The 27,181-nt window shown below is 49.5% G+C and overlaps 1 protein-coding gene across 3 annotated transcripts in view; it reads right to left on the minus strand.

Annotated features, from left to right (window-relative positions):
* LOC130283913 (acetylcholine receptor subunit alpha-1-A-like) overlaps positions 1-24,095 on the minus strand; it is a 37,740-nt gene extending 13,645 nt beyond the window's left edge. The window contains exons 1-2 of one of the 3 annotated variants that reach the window (XM_056533648.1): positions 24,071-24,095; positions 464-633 (exon numbers count right to left, since the gene is read on the minus strand). In XM_056533648.1, the coding sequence (XP_056389623.1) occupies positions 464-503 (40 nt within the window). In that variant the 5' untranslated portion in view covers positions 504-633; positions 24,071-24,095. Of the gene's footprint in view, positions 1-463; positions 634-12,806; positions 13,101-24,070 lie in introns of those variants that run through there. The other 2 variants (XM_056533649.1, XM_056533647.1) reach the window with 2 other exon arrangements.
* Between the last annotated feature and the right edge of the window lie 3,086 nt (positions 24,096-27,181).

Genomic DNA, 27,181 nt, shown 5'->3' on the forward strand with positions numbered 1-27,181 from the left:
AACGACATTCGGTTCCTGCTCAAATCGTTTTTGTGCATGAACCCAACATATAAACCTTCATCTAACAATTGACCAAGACAAAAATGAATCATATTGCATTAATGCCCTAAGGGAACACATTTGAGCCAGAATTAACAACTGACACAAAGGTCCTGTAAAACTATGGGCTAAATATTATTAAGAATAAATAGAGAATAGGAAACCGACTGCAGATTGCTGTAATAAACAGTGCAGAAAATGTAGTAGCAAAAAACATTGAAAATAGGAATTGCGAATAAAATAAAATAGAAATGGAAGCCTATGTGTCAGTATAGAAATAACAGAAAACAAGAGTAACATACGACAGATACAAGAAGACATGCCTACGAGGGATCACTTTAATTGTATAGAAAATACAGTAAATAATATTGTTTTATGATAATTAAATGGCATAAAATGTGGAGATTTTTAGGGGTTACTGTACCTGTTAAGAGGAGAATAAAATGTATGAGTGTGAAATCCATTTCCTTCCACTTCTGTCGGCTTTATTCCTCTCTGGTTACATGTCTGTAAGTCTTCCTTGGAGAGGCGGACGCTCTGCCTTCCCGTCCAACTATCAGGAATGATGTTACTGGGACTATTGTTACTTCGCACCTGTTCAGAGAGACAGCTGAAGATTTCCGAATGACTCCATAGTATGTGACACGGGATCCACACATGATTTAGGATGTAAATATGGCCTGGTGAAATGTTAATGCTCCTTTGGGTAACACTTTTACCAGGGGCGTAAACACTTGGGGGTGCAGAGGATGGTAGCAGTTGCACCAGGGCCCTAATGCCTGAGGGGCCCAAAGGCTCTTCTGCCACATAAAATGACACCATTTCTATAAACGGCGTATGGACCTGGATCAAACTCAATCTTGGTGGCTTATTAACACTCCCCCCAAAAAATGGGTGGAAATTTATTCTAATCTGGTTCCTGAGGGTTCCTTTAGGGAGGCGTTGTGGGCCTCCATATTGTCCTCCAGGCTTATGACTTTTGAACAATTTAGGCAGAGGTATGACCTTCCCTCTGCAGATTTATCTAAACTATTGCAATTGCAGCTATTTATCTCCCCTTTTAACCTTTCGAATGAGATACCAGTTTCTTTATTCAGACAATTATTCTTTGGCACTAAAGCCCTTACCAAGGGAATATCTAGATTCTAGAATCTGCCAGTCATTACTGCCCAATACCAAGCCTCTTTCTTTCAGCACTAGGTGGGAGTCTGACTTGGGCTGGAGGCAGCAAGAAAATGATTGTATAGGTGGTATCTCACCCCCTATAGGTTGTTGAAGCTATATCTAGGTGGCTCAGACAGTTGTTGGCTATGTAATTTCCATGTTGGCACGCTGCTACATGTGTGGCCGGACTGTGGTCATATCCGCGACCTGTGGAAACAGGTCTATCATAAATTATGTGCCATTATAGCCTATACAATATCTTGGGGTCCGGAAGTGGCGCTCTTGCATCTCCATCTTGACGACATACCCTTACTTGACGTGATTGCAATAGTCCACTTTTTGACGGTGACTAAGACTAATAAAGTTGCCAAATGGAAGGGTTCTGTGCTCCTTGACCTTAACCACCTAACTAATTCCATGCATGATATTTGTCTCATGGAACGCTCCATAGCCTTCCCTGCTTCTCCCGAGCATGGTCAAAGTGGCTGGAATTCAAGCCCTTAGGCACTTAAGTATTTGCTAACTCAGTAGGATTACTAATCTTAAGGCACTCTCTTTACTGTGGATTTGGAGCCTTATTATATTGCCTTGACCTGCCACAGTCGGTTAAATATTGTTGTGATGTCCCAGTACGGGATATGCTCCTACAGTCCTGTGAGGTTGAGTCCCTGTACGTCCTCAGGGCTCTCCTGCATTGTTCCCCCATATTGGTTGTATATTTAGTATAAAGGACCTTTGATATGGGGGACTCAATTATTAGGGGGACAGACAGGGCAATCTGTCACAAAGACCGGGATTGCCGAACAGTGTGTTGTCTGCCTGGCGCACGAGTTCGGCACATCGCGGATCGGGTTGACAGGTTGTTGGGCGGGGCTGGAGAGGACCCAGCAGTCATGGTACATATTGGCACCAATGACAAAGTAAGAGGTAGGTGGAGTGTCCTTAAAAATGATTTCAGGGACTTAGGCCGCAAGCTTAAGGCAAGGACCTCCAAGGTAGTCTTTTCTGAAATACTACCAGTACCACGAGCCGCACCAGAGAGGCAGCGGGAGATCAGGGAGGTAAACAAGTGGCTCAGAAGCTGGTGTAGGAAGGAAGGGTTTGGGTTCATGGAGAACTGGGCTGACTTCGCTGTCGGTTACCGGCTCTACCGTAGGGACGGGCTGCACCTCAATGGGGAGGGTGCAGCTTTGCTTGGGGAGAAGATGGCTAAAAGGGTGGAGGAGTGTTTAAACTAGGGACTTGGGGGGAGGGAACCTACAGCAAAGAGGGGGAAGATAGTGTAGATAGAGAGGTGGGAATTATAAATGTACCTGGGGGTGGAGCGGAGGGAGGGGTTAGAATAGTTAATAGGAATAAGCTTCATAGGAAAATAAAACTTACACCCTTGAATCCCATTAACCCCAATAACATAAAGGATGGAAATGTAAAGTGTATGTTCACAAATGCCAGAAGCCTAGCAAACAAAATGGGGGAGCTTGAGGCCTTGATACTGGAGGAACATATTGATATAGTTGGGGTCACTGAGACATGGCTGGACTCCTCGCATGACTGGGCTGTTAATCTGCAGGGGTTTACATTGTTTCGCAAGGATAGAATGAACAGAAAAGGTGGTGGAGTCTGTCTGTATGTAAGAAGTGGTATGAAAGTCAGTGTGAACGATGCCATAGTGTGTGATGATTCTGAGGATGTGGAATCATTGTGGGTAAAATTACAAAAGGAGATACTGAAAAAATAGTATTTGGTGTAATCTACAGACCCCCTAATATCACTGAAGAGATAGAAGTTCGGCTTCATAAACAAATAGAGAGGGCCGCCCGGGCAGGTACAGTGGTAATAATGGGAGATTTTAACTATCCAGATATAGATTGGGGTCCGGGGTTGGCTAAAACTACAAAGGGGCGACAATTCCTAAATTTATTGCAGGATAATTTTATGGGCCAGTTTGTGGAGGACCCAACAAGAAGTGATGCCTTGTTGGATCTGATCATTTCCAACAACGCAGAGCTGGTTGGTAATGTAACTGTGCGGGAAAACCTTGGTAATAGCGACCACAATATAGTTACTTTTAACTTAAAATGTAGAAAACAAAGACAGACGGGGAAGGCAAAAACATATAACTTTAAAAAGGCAAATTTCCCTGGGCTGAGGGCTGCACTACAGGACATAGACTGGGGGGAGGTGTTCTCAAATACTGATACAGAAGGTAAATGGGACATCTTTAAATCAACTCTAAATAACTATACAGCTAAATATATACCAAAGGGGAACAAATATAAACGATTAAAACTAAATCCTACATGGCTGACAAATGAGGTTAAAAGAGCAATAAACAACAAAAAAATTGCCTTCAAAAATACAAATCTGATGGGTCAGCTATAACATTTAAACAGTACAAGGAGCTTAATAAAATCTGTAAAAATGTAATAAAAACAGCAAAAATTCAAAATGAGAGACAGGTGGCCAAAGAAAGCAAAACTAATCCTAAATATTTTTTTAGATATATAAATGCAAAAAAACCTAGGACAGAGCATGTAGGACCCCTTAATAATGATAATGGGGAGGTTGTCACAGGCGATCAAGAGAAGGCGGAGCTACTGAATGGGTTCTTTAGTTCTGTATACACTATGGAAGAAGGAGCTGACATTGGCCAGGTCAGTGCTGGTAACACATCATGTAATGTACTGAACTGGCTTAATGTAGAGATGGTACAAGGTAAGTTAAGTGATATAAATGTAAGCAAATCCCCAGGACCGGATGGACTACACCCAAGAGTTCTTAGAGAGGTAAGTTCAGTAATATCTGTACCCCTGTTCATGATATTTAGAGATTCTCTGGTGTCTGGTATTGTGCCAAGGGACTGGCGCAAGGCGAATGTGATGCCAATCTTCAAAAAGGGCTCTAGGTCTTCCCCAGGAAACTATAGACCTGTAAGTTTAACGTGCATTGTGGGTAAATTGTTTGAAGGACTTATAAGGGATTACATACAGGAATACATAGGGGATAATTGTATTATAAGTGATAGCCAGCATGGGTTTACTAAGGATAGAAGTTGTCAAACCAATCTAATTTGCTTTTATGAAGAGGTGAGTAGAAGCCTTGACAGAGGAATGGCTGTGGATATAGTGTTTCTGGATTTTGCTAAAGCGTTTGATACTGTCCCTCATAGACGTCTGACAGGTAAGTTAAGGTCTTTGGGTTTGGAAATTTTAGTTTGTAACTGGATTGAACACTGGCTCATGGATCGTACCCAGAGAGTGGTGGTCAATGATTCGTACTCTGATTGGTCCCCGGTTATTAGTGGTGTACCCCAAGGTTCAGTACTGGGACCGCTGTTGTTTAATTTATTTATCAATGATATAGAGGATGGTATTAACAGCTCTGTTTCTATCTTTGCAGATGACACCAAGCTTTGTAGCACAGTACAGTCTATAGAGGATGTGCATAAGTTACAAGATGACTTGGATAGACTAAGTGTCTGGGCATCCACTTGGCAAATGAGTGTGGATGAATGTAAAGTTATGCATCTGGGTACTAATAACCTGCATGCATCGTATGTCTTAGGGGGGATTAAACTGGCAGAGTCACTGGTAGAGAAGGATCTGGGTGTACTTGTAGATCACAGACTACAGAATAGCATGCAATGTCAGGCTGCTGCTTCCAAAGCCGGCAGGATATTGTCATGTATCAAAAGAGGCATGGACTCAAGGGACAGGGACATAATACTCCCCCTTTATAAATCATTGGTACGGCCTCACCTGGAATATGCTGTTCAGTTTTGGGCACCTGTCCATAAAAGGGACACTGCGGAGTTGGAAAGGGTACAGAGACGCGCGACTAAACTAATATGGGGCATGGAACATCTTAGCTATGAGGAGCGATTAAAGGAGTTACAATTGTTTAGTCTTGAGAAGAGACGTTTAAGGGGGGATATGATAAATGTATATAAGTATATTAATGGCCCACACAAAAAATATGGAGAAAAACTGTTCCAGGTTAAACCCCCCCAAAGGACGAGGGGGCACTCCCTCCGTCTGGAGAAGAAAAAGTTTAGTCTCAAGGGGCGACACGCCTTCTTTACCGTGAGGACTGTGAATTTATGGAACGGTCTACCTCAGGAACTGGTCACAGCTGGAACAATTTACAACTTTAAAACAGGATTAGATACATTCCTGGAACAAAATAACATTAATGCTTATGAAGAAATATAAAATCTCATCCCTTCCCAATATCACGCCACACCCCTACCCCTTAATTCCCTGGTTGAACTTGATGGACATAAGTCTTTTTTAGACCGTACTAACTATGTAACTATGTAACTATATATGGTTACATGATTGTTAGTCACCTGATAATGGTTGTCACATGTTTAAGTCATATGTTTTGTTACCCAGAGAGCACCAGGTGACCTGATGATCCGCAGCTAGCCTATGGGCTCCTTGCTCAGCCCCCCTTTATAAGAGGGGTAGGTACTACAATCCCTCTCTTTCACCTCTCTTAGATCCTGAGGTCAAGTCCAGACGTCTCAGAGCTAGTGTTCATCACATCTGGAGGCCTCAAGCCTAAATTGCAGCCACAAGTCAGTACGTCAAGTCATCTTTGTCTGCTGTCACTATCTTCAGTCAAGTCAGTTATAGTCAGTGTGGCTGCGCTAAAGTCTGTCAAGTCACTGCAAGTCCCAGCAAGCTGTGGGGTCCCCTGTGTTATTGGTCCCCTATCTGGGATCCTGGCTGAGCTGTAAAGACTGTACCATCTGTCTACCTCAGTAAAAGCTACCCTTAACCTGGTCTTGGACTATTATTTGCCCTGCCTAACCTAAGACTAGCGGTGCTACCTTCAGGTAGCAACCACGCCCTGGCATCACGAACAATAAGGTGTTAACACCATCTACCCCTGGGCAACACGATCTGCCCCTACACCTCACATCACACCCCATGGCTCACCACAATTTTTAGGATGCCATATTCCACAAGTCTCTCCCCCCCACGCAAGTCTGAACTGTGTCCGAGAAGAATCGCATGCCGATGCCAGAAAACTGTACAGGACTTTGTCATTGTAATGTGTTTCTACCGTGGCACTGATAAAGTAGAGGGGGAGGTTTCGCCCTGCTGTCTGAGTGGCTAGCTACTGATTGACCACATGTGCATCTCCCTATATTACCAGGCATCAGACACTGGGAAGATGCCTGTGAAACTGGTCATTACCTGAGTGGCTAGCATTTCCTTATTCCCTTGTATACCCGGCAACTTGACTTGAGCTTCCTATCTGACTTCTCTTTTGTTATAGTGATTCGGCACCTCTTCCCACTCCTGGCTAGACTCGGTTTGACTGACATTGACTTTGTGTGTATGTTTAGTTTGTCTTTGTTAGTTGCTTGTTTCCCTGTTGCTCCTGACAACTGACAGGATTGTATTTTATTGTGTTGACATTTGACTCCTCTCACTTATTTAGGAAGGGATTGCCGACCAGTTGCCGGCCTATCATTTAGGCTAGACGGACAAGTAGGCAGGGACAGGGGCGCGGGTGAGCTTAGCGAGCACTCCTTCCCTGCCCATACGTGACAGGTAGGTGAACAAAACTGTGCTGTCCATTGTTGAAAAGTCTGATAAAGTTTCAGCGATAATGTGTAAAATCAGGACTGAGGCCATGCTGCATCATTCTGCTAAATCAGCACCTGAAAGGGTTAAGGAGGAGCCCGAGAAGTGCGTGAAAATTTCCCGCACTGGTCAATGTCCTGCCTTTGGGCGTGGAAGTCAAGTCGCAGTTCCTAGTTCTAAGTGGAACTTGAAAGGTCCGCCCCTTATTGCCAGGGGGGAAGAAGAGGATGCGCCGCTGAGTCACCTCCGGTCCCAGGCTCCGCTGATGATACAGTTCCGGCCGGTGGCCATTTTACTGGAGCCCGTTGGGGACGAAAACAGGAAGTTCCAAGGACGAAGCCGTACTGCGAATCCCGGTGGCTACATCCGGGTCCGCGAATTCTGTCCAAGAGACTGCTGCAGCGCAGACTCCAACAACCGCAAGTAAGTCTCCGGTACCAGTGGTGAGTCACATTAACCGTTTAGTGCCCCGTAGTGTTCCCGGGTACTTGCCATTATGTGGGGAATCACCACCCGGGTTATGTCAGTCAGGTCAGACTAAGCTGCTGCAGCACCTCCCCAAGCATCTTAAAGGGCCAGTACTCCCCAGGTTGCAGGGGGGCCCAGTTGTAAAAAAACAAAGGACCCAAATTAAAGCGCAGGTGGATGGGAAGACTGCAGATGGCTACCTTCTCCGTCTCTTTCAGATCAGAAAGGCATCCTTTTCCCAGCATCAACAAGTCTGTCAGATGCGCACCAAGATGATGGAAATCGTGACCCAAAAGGTGAAAAAAAATTATTGGAAGGAAGTTGTTAACAAACTGATCCCAGACAGCATAGGCCAAGACATTGAAAAGGCCTGCTACTCTATCTATCCTCTTCATGATGTCTATGTCCGAAAAGCCAAGATGCTGAAAAATTCTAAATTAAATTTGTCCGAAAAAATTAGCCGGCCCACTGTTGCTGCCACAGAGGTTTGGCCAGGTCCGCAGGCGTCTATAGATGTGCCCAGGCCTACTCCTGCTGTTGAGGAGGTTTGGCCTGACCATCGGGCACCAACGGAAGTGTCCAGGCCTTCTCTGGTTGCCCCAGAGATTTGGCCTGACAAAACTGCCTTGACCTACTCCAGCTGTTCAGAAGGTTTGGCTGGCCCAACAGGCACCAACTGTCATTCCACCAGTGGCGCAAGCTACAGCTGTACAAGTAGTGGTCACTGTGAGTCCGACCATCACTGAATCCCGTTTGTCCCATGTTTTATGGAACACACATGTCAACCCCATGGCGGGGGCCCAGTTCGCGGTCCTAGATATATGTCCCAGCCTAGAAAACAGTCTGACCGATGAGGTTGGAATGGAAGAGTACATACGTAAAAGATAAGGTTAAGGATAAAAGATAAGGTTCCCCCCTGGCAATTGATGTACGCCATGGCCGTGGCGTTGTCTGTCTGCACCCGGACTGGGAGGCCCCAGAGAAGGCGGCTCCAGTGCCGAAGGCACAGGAGGATCGCCCGAAGCTCCAGAACATTGATGAAGAGCCTGGACTCCGATGCAGTCCAATGACCCTGGGCCGTCCGGTCCCGGAAGACCCCTCCCCAGCCGAGGAAGCTTGCATCCGTGGTCAGAACATGCCAACGGAGGGGCAGGAAGGAATGACCCCCCATGGGGAAGGGGGGACCGGAACCACCAAAGGATGTAGAGACACACCAGGGGAGAGAGCCGGATTCTGCGGTGGAGAGACAAGGGAGACTTGTCCCACTGGGACATGATGGCCCATTGGAGCAAACAGAAGCGGAACTAGGTGAAGGGAACCGCCTCCATGGCAGCCACCATCTTTCCCAAAACAGACATGCAGGTGCGGATGGGAAATGGGCCCGGTGCCCGAAGGGAGCGGACCCCCGACAGGAGCTCCTGGAGTTTGTCCTCCAGCAGGGAGACACGAGCAGCCACCGTGTCGAAGCAAAGCCCCAGAAAAACCAGGGACTGGGACAGGGACAGGTTGGACTTTATGTGGTTGATGATCCAACCGAAACTGGTGAGAGTCTGGAGGGTGATGCTGAGGCTGGCCCGATTCTGCTCCAGAGAGGGCGCCTTGATGAGCAGGTCGTCCAAGTATGGAAGAACTGAGATGCTCCGAGAGTGGAGAAGAGCCACCACCGCCGCCAACGTTTTGGTACAGACCTCGGGTGCAGTCGCCCGTCCGAAAGGCAGGGCGACAAATTGGAAATGACCCTCGGGAACAGCGAACCTGAGGAAGCGCTAGTGGGCCGAAAATATAGGGATGTGTAAGTAAGCATCCCGGATGTCCATGGAGGGGGAGGAACTCCCCCTGATCCATGGAGGTGACAACAGACCTCAGAGACTCCATCCGAAAGTGCCGGAGATGCACGTGTCGGTTAAGGAGCTTTAGGTCGAGGATCGGGCGAACCGAGCCGTCCTTCTTGGCGAGTAGAACCCTGAGAAGCGGTCCTGAGAAGGAACCGGTACCTGGGAAAGGAGAGTGCGGAGGGCCACCTGGAAGGCCGCAGCCAAAGCTGGGGACCGAGGAGGACGGGACCGGAAAAACACTGATACCCCGATCCCGGGGCATAGAAGCGAACTCTATGCGATAAACCTGAGAAACTACCTCCCGAACCCAAGCATTGTGGACATGCGCCAGCCAAACGTCCAAAAAGAGGGATAGACGACCCCCCCCACCCGAGGGGAAGGCTCGGATGGGGGCGCACCCTCATGCCGTGGGGGGCTTGCAGGTCCCCTACTTGCAGAGGGGAGGTTGGAACGAGGGCCCGACTTCCAGGAGGGGCGAGCCTTGAAGGACGGAGCCCTCTTCAACTGAGGGGCCTGGGGACGATCCGTGCGGCCCGAGAAATGGAAGGGGCGAAAGGAAGAAATCCTCTGCCGCGGATCTGAATGGCGCAGCCGATTTTGAGGTAAGAGAGAACTCTTGCCCCTCGTAGCCTCCGAAATGATCTCGTCAAGGCGCTTGCCAAACAACCGAGATTCCTGAAACGGAAGTTCAGTGAGGGAGCGCTTAGAGGCTGCATCGGCATTCCAAGCCTTAAGCCACCAAGTTGCCCGAGGCGAAGGCCGCACAGCGAGCCGACTACAAGGAAGACCAGCAGAGGTAGTTACCTGCATGGGCGATTTGTTGCTCCAGTGCCACCAGATCACTGGAGGAGGCGCCTGCCAAGATCCCTTGGCGCAGCTGATCGGCCCAGATAGACAGGGCTTTGGACACCCAGGTGGAGGCAAAAGCTGGGGACAAGGCCGAGCCAGCCGCCTCAAAGGCGAATTTCACCAGATTCTCGATGCATTTGTCTGACGGGTCCTTGACGGAAGCCGCGTCAGCCAGCGGCAGGGTAGTCGACTTGGATAGTTGAGACACAGGAGGGTCCACCGTAGGAGGAGAGGACCACTTGGTAACTAGCTCCTGCGGGAAGGGAAAGAGAATCCGGAGCTTCTTGATCCCATGGAAGCGCTTGTCCGGATGCTTCCAGGCCGCTTCCAACAGGTCATCAAATTCAGTGTGGGGGCTGAATATTCGGGAAGTCCGCCGAGCGTGGCGGAAGGAGACTTCTGGGGTGGGCCCAGAAGTTCCCGGGTCCTGCAAGTGGAAGGTGTCCCTAACAGCCGACACCAGACTCTCCACCATGTCTGACATGCGGGAAGTCCCTTCCGAGTCAGAGGGAGGATCCAAAACCGAGTCTGCCCGCTCACCAGGGGACTGGGAGCGCTCCAGAGGAGTTCTGGAGCGGGGAGGGATGGACCTGGAGCGGGTAGACAGGGGCAGACCGCGGGCGACCGTCGGCGCTGACGCCTGGAGGAGGTAGAATGAGAGTGTGAACTCCGGTGGGAAGGCCCCAGATGGTCCGACTCAGGAGAGGAAACCGAGGAAGAGCGCCCCGAGCAGCCGCGAGAGGGCCGAAGGGGAGGGCGGGATGAGGGACTCCCCGCCGGCTCCCTAACGGAAGAGCACGAGGAGGACCGCCCCAACGCGGACAAACCAACCTCCTGGGAAACCCTGGCCAAATCAGAGATGGACTGGGAGAGAGAGGAGACCCATTCCGGAGCGGGATCAGACCGACCGCCGTCTGGAGGGCCACCCTGGGCAGTGGGCAGGACAGTACTGGGGTGCAAGGAGGCGCAGAGCATACAGGTGGGTTCTGTGGAACCGCCTGGCAATTTGGCCTTGCAGCCAGAGCAGGCATAGTAAGTGACCAGCGCAGAAGTACCATGCCGAGAAGGGGGGAGGGGGTCGGGACTGGGGTCGGACATTAGGAAAGCACTACTAAGTCAGACAACCAGAGACAGTACAGACAAGGAGCGAGCTCACCCAGGGTCCTGTGTCCGGAGAGGAAACCTGGTACGTCCTTGGTCCTTAACAGGTTAATAAATCCTCTTAAACATGAAAGAAGCAAATTGATTGGTTGCTATGGGCAACTCCACTGATCTTCCTCTACACAGGTTTTGATAAATCTCTCCCCATGTCTGATCAACTTAAGGATAGGATCACACATGCCGTATTTTGCTGCTTCGTATTTCCCTACCCATTGAAGTCAATGGTAACTAAATCAGCTGCATATTTTGCTTCCCATTGATTTCAATGGTTAGGAAAATACGCAGCAGCAAATATTCAGCAAAAGACGGAACAGGGGGAAGCTGATTACAACGCAGAATCAAATCTAAAAATGTAAATGAAGTGGTTTGGTGCACTGGGGGCGTTCCCTAGCCCTAATGTCCAGAAGAATGGTCAGCCAGCTTGCACATACAAACCACCCACTGCATAAATATTCACTTTCCTGCCTCAGCACATAGAACATATATGCTGGGAGATCTCGCGAGCCTGCAGTGTTTTCTGCCATTGTTAAGCTCCACTCATGTCTTTTGGGTGTAACCTAGAAGAAGCACATGTTCAGTGATAAAGACAAGTGTGATCAGCGTCACCCGCACTATAAGACTGTATCACCAGGTTAGTGCAGGTTAGGCTAATGTCAGTTTTCCTTTAATGGTAGGGTCACACATATCGTTTATGCTGCATATTTCATGTTGCAGGAAATCTGCCTGGCAGTGGGAAGTACACTGAGTATTCTCCTATGAGCAGACACATAGCTGCTTTTCTCTAGGATTAGAGAAACTTGTCACTAGTTTACATGTGGTTTTGCAGCCCAATTCCATTGAAATTAATGGAGAAAGTTGTAGGACCACACACAACCTGAGTACAGATGTGGTGCTGTTTTTTAAGAGAGCAGCTATGTTTTTTAACTCTGGTTAACCCTTTTAACTCTGGGACTACTAACATAGAGCAGAACAACTATCACCTGCTGTCTCCCATGTTGAATAATCTTTATAGACATCAACCCCCCCCCCCCCCCCCGTTTCTGAAATGTAATTTAAAACGATACAGTAATTTAGAAAAATTTTGACATGCTGCCCAGACAAAAATTGAGATCGCACCAGATCTCAGTCCTGAAATGCGCTGAAATCAGGAGTTATAAGCCAGAGAAGTTTGCGGTAGCACACTTCACATTCTGGTGGACAGTCAAATCCAAACTTTTCTCTGCTTAATCTAGGCAGAGAAAAGGTCAGATCTGCTGACCAGACACAAACTTTCCCGACCTATAAATTCTGAACACAGCATGTCTCCAGGCAACATGTCAAAAGTTATTTTAAATTAAAGTAACAGTACAAGGGCTTTTTGTGGCGTGGACCAATTTCTATTAAAAATCAAGTTTCAGAGATTTTGGCTGGAACCTAAACACAAAGCTATTCTTGTATGGGATATTTTTTGGTAAACAGAAAACAGAATTTGATGCATATAATGATATTAAATTGCCTAAGGGCCCTATTACATGTCCCAAACTGCAGAGTGAATGAGCGCGGATCTCGTAGATCACCCTGTGGGTTGGCTGGCACGACAGTACCTTAGCCCATGTTGGAGCCGGAGGCAAAAGCTAAAGTTGCTCCGCCACTGTCTCTCATTCATTGCGCCGACCTGGTGTCCCCAGTCCATTTGCATCAGAGCATGAAATACCTTTCACTGCCATGCAGAGGTTTCTCCCCTAGCTTACGAGCGGTGCGTGGCCGTACCGATACGGTGGCCACATAGTGACGTTCCCAAAATCACAGGGCCGGTGCGTCACTACGTTCTACGGATGCTCACCGCTCGTCATCTGGGGAAGAGCTTCTGCACGGCTGCGAAAGGTATCTCGGCTCCAATGCGAACGGACCAGGGCCTGCCGAGTCAGTGCAATGAATGAAAGCCGGAGGCGGTACAACTTTAGCTTTTGCTTCCGGCTCCTACAGCAGCAGCATCATCCTCCATGAAGTATGGTGCACTGCTGGCTGCAGCCACATGGTAAGGGGAGGGGACTGTCTATGGGGGGGGGTCTAATATAAAAATCTGAGGGACTACCTGACTACTGGGGGGGGTCTAATCTAAGGGTACAATCTGCCTATTTGGGGGGTCAATGTGGGACCTGCCTACTTGGGGGGGGGGGCTAATCTGAGGGGACTACCTGCCTACTTAAAGGATAAGTATCATGAAGAAAAATGTATCCCCTATCCAAAGGAAGGAAGTTTTAGATCATAGAGAATCAGAGCGATGGGTCCCCCATGATCTCCTGTTTGGCGCACAGGTTCTCCAGCACAGGGGCACATCATGACCCCTGCCTGAAGCGGAGGCCGCCACATCTTCTCCATAAAGCTCTATGGGAGAGCCGAAGATTGCCGAATAGCTCTCCCATAGAGCTATATGGAGGGAGTGTGACGGCCTCCGATTGGGGCAGGGGTCGTGACACGCCCCTGTACTGGAGAACTGGGGTTCCAAACACACTGCTGGTGTGACCTCACATCACTTTAACTTGCCAAAAGCACAATATCTGGCGATGAATGAGCTGGTCCATGATCACGACTTAATTATCAAGCCCGCCGACAAAGCCGGGGCAGTTGTGATCATGGACCGCTCAAAATATCTAGCTGGTTAACCGCCAGTTGGGTGACAATGCCACCTATTTGGAGCTGAACTCAGATCCGAAAAATAACATTGCAATAGAAATTAGTGTGTGTCTGGGGTCTGCCTTGAGAGATGGGATTATTGACAAAGCTTTGTTTGATTTTTTGACAGTAACATATCCAACTACTCCTTTTCTTTCCATTTTGCCAAAGATCCATAAATCAATGGTTGACTCTCCCGGTAGACCAATTGTCTCCGAGAGGGAATCAATAACGAGTCGCATCTCAATTTTTTGGGATCAAGTTTTGAATATACGCTTCCAGATCTAGATAATTTATTAGAGATACAGCTGATTTTTTTAACACAATCGAATCAATTAATGTTCCCTCTAATCCCATCTTAGCTTCTTTGGATGTGACCTCATTGTACACCTCCATCCCACATAAGGCGGGGATGGAGGCTGTACGACAGGCCATAATACTTGATCATACACCAGAAAAATGCTCATTTATCATGTCTCTGTTGGAAATCGTATTGAAAAACAATTATTTCTCATTTAACAACAAATTTTATTTACAATTATCGGGAACCGCCATGGGCCCACCTATGTCAATGTATCCATGGCGGCCCTGGAGGAAACGTTCATCTATCCGTGCCACCACTTCAGGCATGTGCTGGGGTGGTGGCGCTATATAGATGACGTCTTCCTCATTTGGACAGGTACCCAGACCCAACTATTTGATTTTCTGGTATTTTTGAACAACATGAATTATCATATCTCTTTCACTCTCTTCATCCACGGCCTATGGTGAGATCTCAACTGACCAGTCAGATAATGCGGGCATGCTGCATCGTCGGACTGGAAGGGAGAGTCCAACCAGCTTTAGAAAACATGTCACGTCATTTTGCACGTAGAGGTTATCCTTTGAGCCTACTAAAACAAAGCAAAGACAAGCTTTTGGACATGGATCGCGATATATCGCGATCCATCACACAGGCAGAAAAGATAAACCACCACGCATTGCTTTTATATCGACATATAATGAGACGGCCGACGCGATAGCTAGAGCTGTTCGCAAACATTGGCCGATCTCAAGACATTGTTTTCCAGAAATTCCTGAATTCTGTTATCCACTGTTTACGAGACAAGCTAGTAAAAACAGATGTGTCTACAATCATAGGAGGTAGATCATGATACCTGATGGTCAACAAGAAAGGCTCCTTTTAAGTAAGTGCTGGGTCCACTGTGTGATTGACACACAGGTCCCCACCCCCGATGTCCATGATGTGCGGGCCGGCGTGACTCCACTGAGCCTTTACATATTATGTGCACCTTTATGATATACAGTGCACGTACTCCTTTCTTCTCCTGGTGCCGTAGATGCGCTGCTTCTGCTTTCACTAGAGGCAGAGAGCTCGCTCCCTGCCTCTAGCACTGCACAGGCACACTGAGCTGGTGGCAGACAACGGGAGTGAGCACTTTCTCTCTGCCTTTAGTGAAAGCAGAAGCAGCACGTCTACGGCACCAGGAGAAGAAGAGGAGGAGTGCGGGCACTGTATATCATAAAGGTGCACATAATATGTAAAGGCTCAGTGGAGTCAAGCCGGCCCGCACATCATGGACATCGGGGGTGGGGACCTGTGTGTCAATCACACAGTGGACCCAGCACTCACTTACAGGGCATTACAATCCCCAGCCACGCCTATCTGACAGTTGCTGACCGCACGATAAAACTATGTTCCTGCTGATAAAGTGTGATAAAGAGCAACCAAAGGTACAGCTGCATTACACGTATCATCATCTATACTATCATGGTATCAGTCTGGGGGGTACAATATCCATGACAGTTGTGCTTTAACTTGCACACACACTTATTCATGTCATTCTCTGTCTATTCGCTATATCTGATTACTATGTATTTCTTAATAATAATTTATACTCTTCTACAGCGATCGCGCACACATATTTGCGCGAGAACTGTAGCGGGAGGTATAGGTCACATGACCAAAACCCGGCGCTGATGTACGGATCACGTGATACAGGGATCATGTGACGTACAGCTAGGGATGGTGCCGGTGACTGCATGAGAACGCTAGCATGGTAAGATATCCAACCCCCACACCATTGTTTTTGATTCTGCTTTTAAATGTACACAGCTGCATTTTATTGGTGATAAATGTCATTGTATCTCAAGTATCATGCTGACACGGATTGTTTATTATGTTTTATATGATTGGCACTAGTTTTTTATTTCATATGCAGTGTTTTTACATATTTATGATTGATGTATATTTGTATAATACCACTATTTTGTATAATGAGTGTTTATTTGATACTTGATTGTTCACCTTATTTAATGTATGAGTAGTGATCACTTGAACATGCTTGAGAAAGATGGCGTGATGCTATCAAAACGTCGCATCCACTTGCACATGGGCTAATAAAAGCACTGTTTGCTTGCATTTTAGTGTGCTGCTGGACCCTTCTTGTGGTTGTGTAACTATCTACGTGGCTACCTAACTCACTGGCTGCCTACCTATTTACCTGGCTACCTACATATCTGGCTACCTAACTGACCTAGCAGTGTAAACACTGACCTGGCTGTGTAACAACCTATCTACAGTACCTATATAACTACCTAGCTATCTACCTACATACCTGACTACCAACCTACATTACGTTAGCGTTGTTACAATTTGGAGGACAATAGATTGGGAGATTGTATAGAGGGGAGTTGAAGTTGGAACATTTTCCCTGGGGCACATGCAATATTAATTACACCCCTTGCCACAAGACTGTAAAGGGCTGGTTGGCAGGCAGGGCACAGCATCAAGTCGGCAACATGACGAAATGGAAGCCTGACAAATGAAATGCCAGGCTTCCCTCACAGGCTGCAGTGCTTAGAACCGGTGTAGTGAAAGCCTGGTATTTGATTTACCTGGCTACTGTCATGTGTGTTACAGCTGCGCCCTTTGACCTGTGGGACTTGTAAGGAGTTTTTTCCAGGGCTGTTTTTTATCCCCAGTCCGGCCCTGTTGGGAGGGGAGGGCAGCACATCCAGCAATTGTCTGTGCAGACCTACACACCTTTTGTTATCATCAGTTGTTGACCACACATCCCCTGTTTCACAAGAAGATGTATGGCTGACAGCCAATAATTTTTTGACAAGTTAAAACAAGCTCTGTTCATTCATCATCAGATTGCCAGCCCTATTACATAGGGCTTTATGAGCCTGTTCAGGTGATGTATTAGGGCCCTTAGTATTTGAATCTTGTAAATACAGGCACTGACAAGACCCATAAGGCTGCATTTTATGGATTCAGGAAAAACAAAAGAATTCCATATGGGGTGAATGGATCCCACAAAATATCCTTTACATTTTTATGACAAAGAAAGTGTAATGACTCGTCCGTGTTTGACCCGAAGGGTTAAACTTCCTTGAGCTTTTGTTTAGTTTGGTTGCTATGGCTATGCCTAGCTATCTGGGCTGGTCAGCTGACCTTGCTGGGATCTCACCTGTGTAGCTGGCTATTTAAACCTGCAGCGTGCTTTTAGTCCTTGCCTTGAAAAGGCCTCTGGAGAATGAAAGAAACAATCTGATTGGTTGCTATGGGCAACTCAGCAACTTTTCCTCTGGACAGGTTTTGATAAATCTCCCCCTTTGTCTAGTAACCAGCAATCCTCGTGGTTGTGGACCCATTGTTTAGGATGGGTATCCAAGTAGGCAGGGACAGAGGGTGTCGGCAAGATTGGGGCTGCACTCTATCCCTGCCCGATGTGACATTTTCACTGACAATATTACTGCATCTGTTTTGTTATTAGTCATGGACCCCATGACAGCTCTGGTTGATCAGATGAAGAACCTAACTCAGTTGGTCCAGGATTTAGCTGAGAAGGTACAGCAGCAAGAGTTGTCTCAATCCCAGTCTAGTATAAACCAGGGCTTGATTGAGAGGCTGGAACATCAAGAGCAGGTGATTCAGAGATCACGCGCTACTGTTCCCACTTCTCCTCTTTCAGCTCCTTTGGAACCTCTGGTTAATCTTCCTGTTTGTTTTTTGGGGAACCGGAAAGCATTTAAAACCTTTTGTGTGAGTTGTAAATTGTACTTTCAATTAAGACCTTACACTTCTGGTACTGATGAACAGAGAATAGGTTTTATTTGCAAGGGGGTCCCCAAGAGTGGATATTTTCTCTTGATCCTGACACCCCTGAGTTGTCATCAGTAGATTCTTTGTTTGCTGGTTTGAAACATTTGTATGCAGAACCTGACTCAGCTGCGTATGCTGAGTCTCAGTTGCGTATGTTAAAAATGGGATGCAGACCTGTCAAGGAATATTGCGCAGACTTTAGAAAGTGGTGTGTGGCAAGGGCTGGTGCAAGGATTTTTGCCGCCCTAGGCAAAAGCTAATTTTGCCGCTCCCTTGGCTCCGACTATTAGCTCCGCCCTTTGACACGCCCCACCTTACTACTGGGGTGACACACTGTAACAAACCCCTTCCTCATGTATTAGAGTATAATACTGGATGTAAAGATACATGCACACTACAATTCATACAACAGGAACCAAATGAAGATTTTCCAAACCGCCTGCTGCTATTCTTGACAGATCCGTGCCATATCCCATTCATTTCAATGAGCCGAACAAAGTCAGCAGTGACCATATCCAGCTTTTGACCCGAACTGAAAAATGTGGTCAACTGCGGTTTTCAGTCAAGGTCAAAAGTTGTTTGACTCATTGAAATGAATAGGGTAAGGCACTGATCCAAAAGGGATATAGCAGCAGGCAGTTTTTAAATTCTCCCCCGGATCCAGCTGCCAGATACAGAAACCATGATGTGCATGCACCCTAACTCAGGATCAGTACAGGATAAGTAATGAAATGTATGTACACAGTCAGGGCCATTTGAAGGAATTTGGGGACCCCAAGCAGAATGGAAGTGGAGCCCCCCCCCCCTCCTTGATGTTCACACATGTCACGCTCTAGGGCCGGCGTCAGGACGTAGTAACGCCAGCCCTTGAATTTTGGGAGCGCGACGTGAGCAAATGTCGATACGAGGCCCCCACATTAGGTGCAGCAGAGTACCCCCCACATTAGGTGCAGCAGAGTTCCCCCCACATTAGGTGCAGCAGAGCTCCCCCCAGCAGAGTTCCCCCCACATTAGGTGCAGCAGAGTTCCCCCCCACATTAGGTGCAGCAGAGTTCCCCCCACATTAGGTGCAGCAGAGTTTCCCCCACATTAGGTGCAGCAAAGTTCTCCCCACATTAGGTTGGCAGTGTTCACCCCACGTTAGGTGCGGCAGAGTTCCCCCCACATTAGGTAGGCAGTGTTCCCCCCACATTAGATGCTGCATAGTTCTCCCCACATTAGGTAGGCAGTGTTCCCCCCACATTAGGTGCAGCATAGTTCTCCCCACATTAGGTTGGCAGTGTTCCCCCCACATTAGGTGCAGCATAGTTCTCCCCAGATGTTCCCCCCACATTAGGTAGGCAGTGTTCCCCCCACATTAGGTGCAGCATAGTTCTCCCCACATTAGGCTGGCAGTGTTCTTCCCACATTGGGTGCAGCATAGTTCTCCCCACATTAGGCTGGCAGTGTTCCCCCCACTTTAGGTAGGCAGTGTTCCCCCACATTAGGCTGGCAGTGTTCCCCCCACATTAGGTGCAGCAGAGTTCTCCCCACATTAGGCTGGCAGTGGTCCCCTCCACATTAGGTAGGCAGTGTTCCCCCACATTAGGCTGGCAGTGTTCCCCCCACATTAGGTGCTGCAGAGTTCTCCCCACATTAGGCTGGCAGTGTTCTCCCACATTAGGTAGCCAGTGTTCCCCCACATTAGGCTGGCAGTGTTCCCCCACATTAGGCTGGCAGTGTTCCCCCACATTAGGCTGGCAGTGTTCCCCCACATTAGGCTGGCAATGTTCCCCCCACATTAGGCTGGCAGTGTTCCCCCACATTAGGCAGGCAGTGTTCCCCCACATTAGGCAGGCAGTGTTCCCCCACATTAGGAAGGCAGTGTTCCCCCACATTAGGCAGGCGGTGTTCCCCACATTAGGCTGGCAGTGTTCCCCACAGACATACAGCCTCCAGCCATATACAGTGTATGGCTGGAGGCTGGAGGCCTGTGTACTGCCCCACTTCAGTGCTCCGACCACTGCTCCTCCTGTCTGGCCATAGCATTAGTTCCGAGACCGGAGAAGCGGTGGTCGGAACACCGAAGATGACGTGCCGCTGGTCACTTACCAATCTGGCCAGCGCACGTCTTCCTCCTCCTCGATGCTCCGGTCTTCTGCACCTCCATTGCTATGGGCACATGCACGGGACGTCAGTGACGTTCCAGCGTGCGCTATCACCCGGCGGTCCCTGCGTTTTTTAAACTTAACGCGGGACCGCAGGGAGTTAACGGGGGTTTGCGGAGTATGATCAGTGCGGCGGGGAGCTGAGGATGGCCAGAGAGGATCTGCGTGCGGCCTAGAGTCTGGTGAGCGCTGGATCCAGAAAGAGCAAGCCAGAACTGAGGAAAAGGATAACAAAAGATGCAAAAACGGTCCTGCCCTTTCTTTTTCTTCTGGGGATGAGGGGACGAAGAAGAAGGGGAAGAAAAAATAAAGGTGTGGCCGTCTAACTCAATCACCCATGATGGCGGCACTCACCCCATTGACGCTGGCATCCATTAACTGTGCCAATATAAAGTCGGATACGGCTAGATTCGCAGCCTTTGATTTTCTGGGCCGTGTTGAAGCCGACATTTTCTTTTTAAAGGAGACCAGGTTGTCAGATCTAGCCTCTCTGGTTAAAGCCAGAAGAGAGTGGAGGCGTGGGCCCTCCCACTGGTCTCTTGCGGCTGAGCCGTATAGTGGGGTGGCGGTCCTTTTTACCGCTCCGGTTGAATGCCGAAGGGTTATTCAGTTAGAAATGGGGAGGTGCCTGATCTTAGATGTCCTCATGAAGGGGCAAGAGCTCCGGCTCATTAACATCTATGCCCCACAAACCAAGTGGGGCCGCAAAGATCTCTTTATGAGGATTAAGCCTTCCTTTTTACTAGCCGGCAAGTGATTTTTGGAGGGGACTTCAATAATGTCACGAGGTCCCAAGATAGGAGAGGTTCCAATGGTCCGCTGGCTTACGATAACATAGCCCTCAATAATATAGTTAGGGAAGCTCGCCTAGAGGACCCCACATCTGGAACCCCTCAGGCCACGTGGGTTTCACCTATCATCGAAGTAGCTGCAGGTCTAGGATAGACAGGTTTTATTTAAAGGAGGAAGCCGTCTCTTCCGCAGTGTCCGTGGTTGAGGTGGAATTCTCCGATCACTGTATGATTTTGTTTTCCTTGAATGTTTCAGATGGGTAAAGGTTATTGGAAGCTGAATTCGTCCCTCCTGGAGGAAGCAGAGATAAGACAGTCCTTTGAGGATTTTCTTCAGAGTCAGGTACCTTTACTGGACCTTTGTAGTAGTAAGTCAGAGTGGTGGGAAATATTAAAGAAGAGAGTTGTGGGGTTCTTCCGCCAGCTCTTGAGCCTCAGGTCCCAGAATAGGTACCGCCTGTATCAGGGTCTGAGGAGGAATCTTGAGCTCCTTGTCTCGACTGGAGGTAGCCGGGAGGATATTTCCAGAGTGAAGTCCTTGCTGATGAGGTGTCAGTACGATAGACACGCATCTTTGGTTTTTGAGAGGGATTACGGGAGGTACCGCTCGCCCGACCCTTACAAGAACTGTAAGATGTCAGTGAGTAGTAAAGTGGTCTCAGGACTGATTGATAGTACGGGATCTCTGAATCGCTCCAGATCAGGGATCCTGGAGGCCGTCAGATCCTTCTACTCGCACCTCTTAGGAAGGAAGGATCTAGATTGAGACGGGATGTCGGCTTTCCTGGCTGAAACTATTCCTGAGCCAGGGGTAGACCCCTCTCTTGGTGTTTTGGCAGAAGAAATCAGGGAAGTGGAAGTGAGACTGGCGATTGAAGGGCTTACCCCAAAGAAGTCACCAGGTCCGGATGGCTTAACATCCGAGTGGTACAGGACCTTTAAGGAGTATTTAGCTCCCCTCTTGACTGAGGTATTCAATGAGTGTCTCTCCTCGGGCACTCTACCAAAGTCAATGAGGAGGTCAGCCCTGATTCTTCTGTCAAAGGGTAAAGATCCTAGCCGGATTGAGAATTGGAGGCCCATAGCTCTTCTCAATACGGACAGGAAGCTTCTGGCTAAGATACTGTTTAATCGGTTGGTGAAGTTTGCACCCCGGCTCCTTTCGGGGGCCCAGAACTGCTCTGCTCCAGGCCAAAGCACCTTAAGTGCTGTCCTCAGTGTCAGGGAGGCAGTGGAGTGGAGTAGTGCGGGTCTCTGGAAGGAGTACATGCTGTCCTTGGAGCAGGCCAAAGCATTTTATCGGGTGAACCACGAGTACCTCTGGTCTGTCCTCCTGAGATATGGCTTACCGAGTACTTTTGTGAATTGGCTTGTCACCTTATATGCAGGGCAGAGAGTTTCCCGCTGGTGAACGGTTGGTCTGGCCGCTCTTTTGAGGTGGGGTCCAGAGTCCGTCAGGGTTGTCCTTTGAGCCCGCTGTTATACGTGTTCGCAATCGATCCCTTCGTCCGGAGGGTAGATTGTGGGCTGTTGGCGGGAGTCGGGATGACTCTGGCGGAGCCGGATGTCGCCCAGAAAGTGGTGGAGTACGCCCAGAGAGTAGTGGCGACTTTTTAACCCCGAATTTTCTTCTGAAAAGTCGGGGGTCGTCTTATACGCCGGGTATTGGGGTCCAGCATAGGAATACTTGTGATTATCTTCCCGACTCCTGTGTGAGGCTGCAGGCGGGGGCCGGCCAGAGCATGTACAAACTAATAACTGTACATTATACTTAAAAACCAGGGTGCCTCCAGCTGTTGTGAAACTACAACTCCCAGCATGCCAGGACCGGCAAAGGCTGTCCAGGGATGCTGGTAGTTGTAGTTTAACAACAGCTGGAGGCACCCTGGTTTTTAGTATACATGAATTAAGTTTTTACATGCTCTGGCCGGCCCCCACCTGCAGCCGCACACAGGAGTCGGGAAGATAATCATAAGTATTCCTATGCCGGACATCCCTGTGTCCCGAAAAATCTTTTCGGAACATAAGGATGTCCGCGGGTCACTAACCATTCCCGTCCCGACCGCCACGTGTCCTCCTCCGGTCCTCCTGCGGTCTTCCTCCGGTCCTTCTGCGCTTCTCCACCTCTCTATGATTGTACACACGTGACGTCAGTGACGTCCCGTGCGTACAACCATAGAGGCGCAGGAGGACGAGCGCTGGCCGGGGGCCTGGTGAGTGACCGGCGGCGCGTCATCTACAGTGTTCCGATGACCGCTCCTCTACTCCGGACTGCTGCTATGGTCCATAGGCCATAGCAGTAGATTGTGACCCCGGGCCGGAGGAGCGGTGACCGGAACACTGTGGGGGGCAGTACACAGACATACAGCCTCCAGCCATACACTCTATATGGCTGGAAGTTGTATGTCTGTGGGGGGAGCTGCCTACTATTGTGGGGGGGGAGCTGCCTACTATTGTGGGGGGGGGAGCTGCCTACTATTGGGGGGGGGGGGAAGCTGCCGACTATTGTAGGGGGGAGCTGCCGACTATTGTGTGGGAGGGGGGAGCTGCCTACTATTGGGGGGGAGCTGCCTACTATTGTGGGGGGGGGGGGAGCTGCCTACTATTGTGGGGGGGGGGAGCTGCCTACTATTGTGGGGGGGGGAGCTGCCGACTATTGTGGGGGGGGGGAGCTGCCTACTATTGTGGGGGGAGAGCTGCCTACTATTATGGGGGGAGCTGCCTACTATTGTGGGGGGGAGCTGCCTACTATTGTGGGGGGGGGGAGCTGCCGACTATTGTGGGGGGGACTTGCCTACTATTGTGGGGGGGAGCTGCCTACTATTGTGGGGGGGAGCTGCCGACTATTGTGGGGGGGAGCTGCCTACTATTGTGGGGGGGAGCTGCCGACTATTGTGGGGGGGAGCTGCCGACCTAATGTGGGGGAGCTGTCTACTATTGTGGGGGAACTGCTGACCTAATGTGTGGGAGCTGCTGATCTAATGTGGGAGAGCTGCCTACTATTGTGGGGGAACATGCTGCCTACCTAATGTGGGGGAACTATACTGCCTACTTAATATGGGGGGAACTACAAGGTACTGTACATCGTGGTAGGAGGGGTAGTCTTATACGGCAAGTATATACCAAACTCTATATTTTAACTGTAAAAGTTGGGGGTCGTCTTATACGCCCAGTCGTCTTATACGCCGGCAAATACGGTAACTCAGGATCAGTACAGGATAAATAATGTAATGTATGTACACAGTGACCTCACCAGCAGAAAAGTGAGTGCAGCTCTGGAGTATAATGCAGTATATAACTCAGGTACAGTATAGGATAAGTAATGTAATGTATCAAAACCTGCAAAGCAGAAAAGTTGACAAGTTGCCCACAGCAACCAATCAGCTTCATTCATTTCTCAGAGGCCTTTTCAAAAATGAAAGAAGTGATCTGATTGGTTGCTATGGGCAACTCAGCAACTTTTCCTTTACGCAGGTTTTGATAAAACTCCCCCCAGTGATCCCACCAGTAGAATAGTGAGTACAGGTGTATACAGGATATAACTCAGGATCAGTACAAGGCGAATGCAGCTCTGGAATATACAAGAAATTACTCCTGATCCTGAGCTACATTCTATATTAAGGGTGCGTTCACACGGGCGGATCCACAACGTATTTTACACTGCGGATCCGCTGCTGAAGGACCGCTACAGGGTGCCTTTAGATGTGCCTGCTTGGAGCGACAATACTCCGCTATAAGCAGACACACTGCGATGTGTGTGTCGCAGCGCATATGCGGTGTACTCGCACACATTGCGGCCGCTCTCCCTGAGCTAGGCTGAGAGCAGTCGCGATGTGCGAGTATACTGTGCTTGCGTGAGGCGACTTGCACATCGCAGTGTGTCTGCTTATAGCGGCGTATTGCCACTCCGAGCAGGCACATCTAAAGGCACCCTGATCTTCAGTGTACAATATGCTGTGGATCCGCCCCTGTGAACGTACCCTAAATCGGAATCTGTCATCAATGTCACCTGCACTAACCTGTTGTACAGGCTTGTAGTGTGGGTGACACTATGACAATATTAGTCCTGGCTCTGTGCCTCTCACAGACATACACACACACATATACAGTCGAAACATATATAGACGCATACATAGACATATTCCTCACTTACTTTTTTTTGTTGTTTGGATGCTGCAGGAGTGGGTCCAGAGCTGGGGGGAGTACAGAGCTGGGAGGGGGGAGGGGGAGAGAGTACTGAGTTTGGGGGTACAGAGCTGGGGGAGTACAAAGATGGTGGGTTCAGAGCTGGGTGGGAGAGAATACAGAGCTGGGGGGTACAGAGGTGGGGGAGGGAGAATAGAGCTGGGGGGGAGAGAGTACAGAGCTGGGGGGAGGGTGTACAGAGCTGGGGGCTACAGAGCTGGGATGTGTACTAAGAGGAGGCTGTAAGGTGTTGTACAGGTCTCTGCTGGAGGGTTCACTGCAGTGCTGAAGGGTCAGGGAGGGCTGTACAGGTCTCAGCTGGAGGTCAGCTCAGGTCTCTGCTGGAGGGCAGCTCAGGTCTCTGCTGAAGGGCAGCTCAGGTCTCTGCTGGAGGGCAGCTCAGGTCTCAGCTGGAGGGCAGCTCAGGTCTCAGCTGGAGGGCAGCTCAGGTCTCAGCTGGAGGGCAGCTCAGGTCTCTGCTGGAGGGCAGCTCAGGTCTTAGCTGGAGGGCAGCTCAGGTCTCAGCTGGAGGGCAGCCCCAGTCTCTGCTGGAGATCAGCTCAGGTCTCAGCTGGAGGGCAGCTTAGGTCCCAGCTGGAGGGCAGCTCAGGTCTCTGCTGGAGGGCAGCTCAGGTCTCAGCTGGAGGGCAGCTCAGGTCTCAGCTGAAGGGCAGCTCAGGTCCCAGCTGGAGGGCAGCTCAGGTCTCAGCTGAAGGGCAGCTCAGGTCTCAGCTGGAGGGCAGCTCAGGTCTCAGCTGGAGGGCAGCTCAGGTCTCAGCTGGAGGGCAGCTCAGGTCTCAGCTGGAGGGCAGCTCAGGTCTCTGCTGGAGGGCAGCTCAGGTCTTAGCTGGAGGGCAGCTCAGGTCTCAGCTGGAGGGCAGCCCCAGTCTCTGCTGGAGATCAGCTCAGGTCTCAGCTGGAGGGCAGCTTAGGTCCCAGCTGGAGGGCAGCTCAGGTCTCTGCTGGAGGGCAGCTCAGGTCTCAGCTGGAGGGCAGCTCAGGTCTCAGCTGAAGGGCAGCTCAGGTCCCAGCTGGAGGGCAGCTCAGGTCTCTGCTGGAGGGCAGCTCAGGTCTCTGCTGGAGGGCAGCTCAGGTCTCAGCTGAAGGGCAGCTCAGGTCTCAGCTGGAGGGCAGCTCAGGTCTCAGCTGGAGGGCAGCTCAGGTCTCAGCTGGAGGGCAGCTCAGGTCTCAGCTGGAGGGTAGCTCAGGTCTCAGCTGGAGGGCAGCTCAGGTCTCAGCTGGAGGGCAGCTCAGGACCCTGAGGGTGCAGGGCAGCTATTCTTTTCTTCACTGCTATGAAGGTTCTCACCAGGATCCAGCATGACATGGGGAACTGCAGGCGCGGGGCTGCTGGGAGGAGTCAATTGAAGTCAGCCGGCACATGACATGTGATGAGCCTACTCCTCATTGGCTCAGTGTGCCTGCTGACTGCCCAGCGGTCCCTGTCTTGTGCCTGTGAAGCGCTTCCAGCGTTGGGCTGTAGCAATGAGGAGATCAGACATATATTTAGTTACATCTTATCTGTGCTGGCTGGTGACATCTTACCTAATGTCTCCTTCTATTTTCCTGCAGAGAAGGTGACACTTAGTAAGAAGAAGGAAACAGCACAGGGCAGCACAGTTCAGATGTAACTGTGAGACAGTACAGAATGGAGCGAGTATGGAGCGGCTCAAGTCCCGGCATACGCTGACAGACTCACGGTCACTCTTGTCAGTTCCTGCTAGTGCAGGAACTCTCTCAATGTGCACAGCTAGAGCATACTGTGGGGACTGGCGCGGGGCACAGCACAGTAATAACTTTGTATGTGATCGCTCGCAGGGCCATCAGTATTATAATTAAGGCCACAGGCGGTACCCTCATCAAGGGTGCGCTCTAGGCGGCTGCTTACTTAGCCAATGGAAAGCTGGCCCTGTGTGTGGCTTCTAAATGGAAAACGCCAGTTTTCATTTGTCAGTTCAGACTGGGATTATCTGACACCTTAAAGGGGTACTCCACCCCTAGACATCTTATCCCCTATCCAAAGGATAGCAGATAAGATGTCTGATCGCGGGGATCCCGCTGCTGGGGACCCCCGCGATATCTCATGCAGCTCCCCCGTTTCTCAGCTGCACAGAGCTGATGGGCGATGCAGGGGACAGAGTATCGTGATGTCACAGCTCTGCCCCCTCGTGACATCATG

This window comes from Hyla sarda, chromosome 8 (genome assembly GCF_029499605.1).
Source record: "Hyla sarda isolate aHylSar1 chromosome 8, aHylSar1.hap1, whole genome shotgun sequence".
Lineage (NCBI taxonomy): Eukaryota > Metazoa > Chordata > Amphibia > Anura > Hylidae > Hyla > Hyla sarda.